Genomic DNA, 6,000 nt, shown 5'->3' with positions numbered 1-6,000 from the left:
TGATCCATCCATGTAGGTAAGTTAAGGGTTTTTTGAAGAATAAATATTAAAATAGAAAACATTAGCACAATTCTTTGCAAATACAAACGTCTTTTGTGGATGACTGTTGCTACAGTATTAATATTAAAAGCAATAACAGCACTGCAGCTACCCAGGCCGACTGTAGAGAGCAGCTGTAAGGCCAAAAGGAGCCAGACGGAAGAGGTCAGGGGAGGTGCCTCCAGCACGTCCGGCCCAAAAGAGGCGGGGCCTTAAGGAATGCGGCCAAACCCCGCCCCTTACCCAGTCCCTTCCGTCGGCGCGGCGTAGGCGGTTACCATGGCGATGACGTAAATGGGCGGGACGGGGCGGGGCTATGGAGAGGAGGAGGAAGATGGCGGGAGGGCGGCTCTGAGGAGACCTCGGCGGCGGCGGAGGAGGAGAGAAGCTCAGCGCCGCGCCGCGCCGGGGCCCATGTGGGGAGGAGTCGGAATCGCTGTTGCCGCCGCCGCCGTCGCTGCCGCCGCCTGTAACTGTTGGACCCGAGTGGGAGTGAGGGGGAAACGTCAGGATGAAGTTTGCCGAGCACCTCTCCGCGCACATCACTCCTGAGTGGAGGAAGCAATACATCCAGTATGAGGTACCGGCGGCGGCCGGGGTGTGGGAGGGCTCAGAGGGGCCGCCGTCTCGCCAGTGCGACCTCCGCGGCCGCCTTCCGCTCTTGCTGCCTCCCCGCGCCGGGGCGGACTTTGACCCGGTGCTGCGGGAGCCACTGCGGCATCCCCGCCGCGCCGGCCCTCCGGGCCCCGCTGACCTTCCCCTCCCCCGCGGCCCCGCTGCCGGCGGGGTAACGGATATGAAGGCGGCGGGCCGGCAGGGAGGGCACTGCCCGCGGGGCCGGGGCCCGGCGGTGGGAGGGCGAGCGCAGTGGGGTTCGGGGTGGAGGGCGGCCGGGGTCGCGGAGCTCCGCGCTGGTTCCCGCATCCCCGTCACCCTGACCTCGCGTGCCCACCCCGGCGAGCGCCCCCGCGACCGGGCTCGCTCGGGTTGCTCCTCTCACCTCTCCGCGGAACCCTCTTCCAGGATAAGCCCCTCCGACGATTTCCGTCGCCCCGCAGCCCCCTCTGCGTCTCCGCACTTGCCCACTGTCGACAAAGGCTTTGTAACTGGGTTAAAACTTGATTGAAATGTGTATCACAGATGCAGTGGGTACGGTGTGCAGACGTGTTGTAGTCAACTGTTCTGTTTTATCACAAGTCTCGTCTTTTTATTGATTGCATGAAGTACACAAAGTAATCCTATTTCAGGTTTTGGCTCTTCGGGTTTGGAAGGGATTGAAGGGGAAGAGGAAGGAAGAAAGAAGAGAATTATTAAAAAATTCAGGTTATCCCCCCCCCCAACATTTTTGTTAACTAGGGAGAAAAGTACTGTATTGTAAACAATGTACTTTTAAGCCATACCTGCGTATTAGAGAAACATGGTACCCCTCCCCCCTAATTTCTGTGATAACAGCTCTTGTGTGGTATTTAATAGATAGTGATAAGGAACCTTACATTAATACAGGGAAAAGTAAAGATAATGAACCCATTTATAGATTCAGAAGGTAAGATACCTGAAGGGATTTAAGCAAAGCAATAGGTTATTCTCAGTAGCTGGCAATTCAGCTCCTGGATAGAGAAAGAAAGACTTCTCTGTGAGCTCCAGGAATTCACATCTATATTATGTGCAAGAACAAAGAGTACAAAATCAATATGAACACACGTATGCTAGCTAGATTTTTTGAAATAAAATATTTTAGTCCTCTATTTCATTTACATTCACGTTCAGTGATAGGATGTTTAGTCAATAGCACGAGTTTATTCATATAGCAGTTGTAATAATTGAAGAAGACGGGGAGAGGGATGTAGGTAGGTTAAACAGAACCTTGGAAGATTGTAAAATAAATTCACCTTGTAACATACAGTATTTGATTATTGCCAGAAATGAAAGGCCTAAAATTATTAATGCTTTTCTTGTCACTTAATTTTCTTACAGTGTTTTGTGGCTACATTTGTAAGAATGAAATAAGGAACTAGCTTTTCAGCCTGGAGAGTTTTTGATTTATTGTTCTTAATAACATTTAGTCAGTTTTAAAACCTTGGCTAGAGTCCAGACGATGGTTTTTATTGAAAGGAGGGTATTGGTCTTTCATCTTGCTTGTAGTAATTTTCAGCACCACTGCCAGTTCTTCATAGAGGCGTAGGACATAGCATGCTGAGGCAACATCTTGTACTTGCTGTATAGTATGGCATGCTTGATTTGGGCAGAAGTAATAGTGGCTGTATGCTATGATTCATTTTAAGTGTTACAGCACTTAACTGTTTCATAGGATTGTATTAATTTGGAATATCTGGGGCTGGAAGTGGAAGCATATGATTTAGTTTGAAAATGCAATTACCTCTTGATTTGTAATGTCAGCTTTGTGGCTGGAGTAACCACAGTAATTCTGGGACTCCTCATTCACATATATGCTCCATTTGGATACTAGTCTTAAATGGTTACTCTAGGTTTGTCACAAGAGGGACAAAATTCCTGAATAAATGTGTGATTGCATTATCTCTCCCAGGCCAATTATAAACCATTTTTTGAAAAATTCATTTACTGTGGATAATTGAAATTTTATTCTGCAGAGAGTCCCTACTGTGTGACTCCTGTCCTGGATAAGCTCATTGTTTGGTAGGCAAAATTATAAGGAGCACTTTTCATTGTGAATTGGAGAGATTAAAGACATTGTTTAAAATAGGGCTAGGAGGTATGTGTTGTATATTGTTTCTTAAGAGCTTTAAAAATACCTAAAGAGGCATACATAAGAGTATTTAGTATCCAGAAATTTGGGCAGCTTAAAAATTTAGGGGAAAAAAATAACATCATAAAAGATCTTAGCCTTTGCTAGAAAAGAGAACCTTCTTGTAATGCAATAACATGTAGCTTCTCATGTATGAAGATGATGCTCTTGAGACACTTTTAGTAGAACAGACACTTGAATTTGTTATTCAAACATTGGTGTTGTATTTTGGTATATTACCCGATTTCTAGCCTGTGGTGGTTTCTAGTGCTGTGAACCATTATGCTTCATCTTTGGTTTTTATGTCATTTCGCTATGTTAAATTTTACTTGAAATAAACAGAGCACTACATAGAAGCTGACAATTTTGTTTTATATCTATAATTATATATATTATTGTGTATACACGGTCACACAGTAAGTCCTGGTTCTTGTATATGTTAGCCATGAAACCCTGGGGACAGTGTTTTTGCCTTTCCATAGGGTCAGAGATTTTTAAGGTTCAGTGTAGTTCATAGGTTTTTTATTTAACTTTTATTTTTCTTCCTTGGATTGTTAAAATTATTTGTTAGTGATCTATAAATATCTTGAAAATTATTGGAGTTTCTAATTGGAAACGATTTAAATTGTAGAGGTCCTAAACTAGGTCTTAATAGGCAGAATAAGAAAGCATAAAAGAACAGAGCAGCATGGAGAACTGTATAAAGAAAATCTATTTGATTCACTTCTGAATAGTTTTTTTTTTTTGTACAAAGAATAAAGAATAAACACAAATGAGCGTAGACTGTTCCTGTTTCCAGTAATCCATCTGAGTGTAAATCTTGGCATATAAAATAGAACATAAATAAATCTTTGTAAGAACACTTTTTAAAAAAATTTAGAATCAGTGATTGTATATTTTAGAGTTCTGTAACTGATTAATTAAAATTAACTTAGACCAGTTTCAACCAAATAGACTAGTATGACTATGTTAATATTTTACAGAATATTAGCAAAAGAAGCAAATATATTTGGTGCCTTAGGCTGCTGACTTGTGTTTTCTTCCCCAGGGTCCTGGGCTTCTTTGGTTTCTCAAGAATCAGAAATGGTTTTTGTCAGTGTATGCTGTAGCTTTGAAAGATACTAAAATAATGAGGTACCTACATTTTAGGATTTTAGAATTTAAAGGAAATTTAGAGATTATCTCCTTGTTTTTTTCAAGCAAGGAAATTAAGGTCCAGAGACGTTAAGTCACTAGTCCAGGATCATATGTAGATAGCTAGACTCTTGAGCACAGATGTTTAAGCATTGGGAGTCAGGTCATACTAGCCTGGCTCTGTGACCCTGATTAAATCATTTTCTTTCTGGGCTTTAAGTTCTTCTTCTGTTACCAAAGCCAACCAGATTTGATGGTTTCTAATTCACAGCCTTATATTTTCTAAGGGCTCATCTGGCTCTAAATTTATGTTTGTATGGTTTAATTATGTTTGATATATGAAGAAAAAAGAATTTAAAGGACTATTATTAATAACATTCTTTTAAATTATTAGTGTTCTTTCAAAAATGTTTGATGAGATTTTAATCTGTGAATGGAAAGCTGACCCAAAGAAACTATTATTTAACTTAAATGAACGGTGATAGTCATGGATTAATTTTTTGTTGCAGGATTTAGGAAAGGAGAGATTCTGCATAACTGCATATCTCCTTATTTTCAAGTGTAAGAAAGCACTGCCATAACATTATTGTGATTTTCATTTATAGACCTCTTCTATGAGAACACTTGTGTTGTAGGCTTCAATTTCCCAAAGGTATTGTGTTGATTCATTAGGGTTTGCTTGCCTTGCTGGAACTTGTTTGAAATTTCCAGTTTGGCCACCCGATGGGGCACAAATCACACTTTTTCTTTCAGCTCTTCTGCAAATGGAAGTACATTATAGCATATTTAAGATACACTTGTACATGATTGTGTCAGTAGGCTGCCTAGCATTTACAGATGTATCTAAATGAGTGAACGAATGTTGTATAAGACAGGAAGATATTACTGCTCATTATTATCTTTGTATAATGAAATGTGTTAGGGTAAGTATCCTGGAAAGATTATACTTGTCCATTCATTCCTGCAGGTTGGTTTTGGAACAGCTTTTGGGTGAAGGCCCAGATCATAGGAACTTAAGAATCTTATTTGACCTGGGGTGACCATGGAAAATTAGTCCTGGCTTCAAATCTAGTCTTAATCTGGAAAGCATTTGAGAGACTGAGTTGTGCTGGTTAGGGGTTTCAAGTAATTTGCGTCATAGACCTCAAAGGAGAGTACCCAAAATTTCAAAGAAGCAGAAGATAGCATTAGAACTATTAATTATGGTCATTTTTATGCATAAGACAAGGAAGAAATAAAATTTTACTAAAAGTGGATTGATGTGGTAGCCTTGGTATTCTGAGGGAATTTTTCAGTGTATAGTCATAATCAAGTTTCAAAATCAACTGAATCCTGAAGTTTGAACTAGAATACTAAATCACAATAATATTAAATTAAATTAAATTAAGATTTTAAAAAATAATGAAGCTTTTCAGTTTTGTTCTCTAAAGTATTGTTATTGATGCTAATATGTTTGATTAAAAATATTTTTGTAGTATTCATAAGTGAAAGGTAAAAGTTATTTTATCATTGTCTCATTTTTTATTTTTTTTATCCTCACCCGAGGACATTTTTCCATTTTTTGTTTAGATACAGTGGGAGGAAGAGAGAGAGAGAAACATTGACGTGAAAGGGACACATCGAGTGGTTGCCACCCACATGACCCAACCAGGGCCGGGGACAAACTGCAACTGAGGTACGTGCCCTTAGCAGGAACCTGGGTCTTTAGGGACCACAGGCCGATGCTCTAACTGCTGAGCCAAACCAGCCAGGGCATTGTCTCATTTTTTAATAACTTCTATTTTAAAAATTCTGTGTTTTGGCCCTTGCTGGGTAGCTCAATTGGTTAGAGTGTTGAGGTTGTGGATTTAATTCCCAGTCAGGGCACATAAAAGAATCAACCAACGAATGCATACATAAGTGGAACAACAAATTGATGATTTTTCTCTCTCTTTGAAATCAGTAAATAAAAATATTTTTTAAAATTCTATTTTACAATGTACACAGTTTTGTTTTGTTTTTCTCATTGATTTCAGAGAGAGTGAAAGGGAGGGAGGGAAGAAGGGAAAGAGAGAGAGAAACGG

The 6,000-nt window shown here is 40.4% G+C and overlaps 1 protein-coding gene across 4 annotated transcripts in view; it reads left to right on the top strand.

The window, feature by feature from the left end:
- Positions 1–338: 338 nt before the first annotated feature.
- Positions 339–6,000, top strand: part of XPR1 (xenotropic and polytropic retrovirus receptor 1) — a 154,594-nt gene continuing 148,932 nt past the window's right edge. For 2 of the 4 annotated variants that reach the window (XM_036273710.1, XM_036273713.1), the window contains exon 1: positions 356–619. In XM_036273710.1, coding sequence (XP_036129603.1) covers positions 551–619 — 69 coding nt within the window. In that variant the 5' untranslated portion in view covers positions 356–550. Of the gene's footprint in view, positions 620–6,000 lie in introns of all 4 variants that reach the window. The other 2 variants (XM_036273709.1, XM_036273711.1) reach the window with 2 other exon arrangements.

Source organism: Molossus molossus, unplaced genomic scaffold (genome assembly GCF_014108415.1).
Source record: "Molossus molossus isolate mMolMol1 unplaced genomic scaffold, mMolMol1.p scaffold_m16_p_20, whole genome shotgun sequence".
NCBI lineage: Eukaryota > Metazoa > Chordata > Mammalia > Chiroptera > Molossidae > Molossus > Molossus molossus.
Note: the sequence above shows the minus strand (reverse complement) of the source record. Positions and strands in the feature narration are given on the sequence as shown.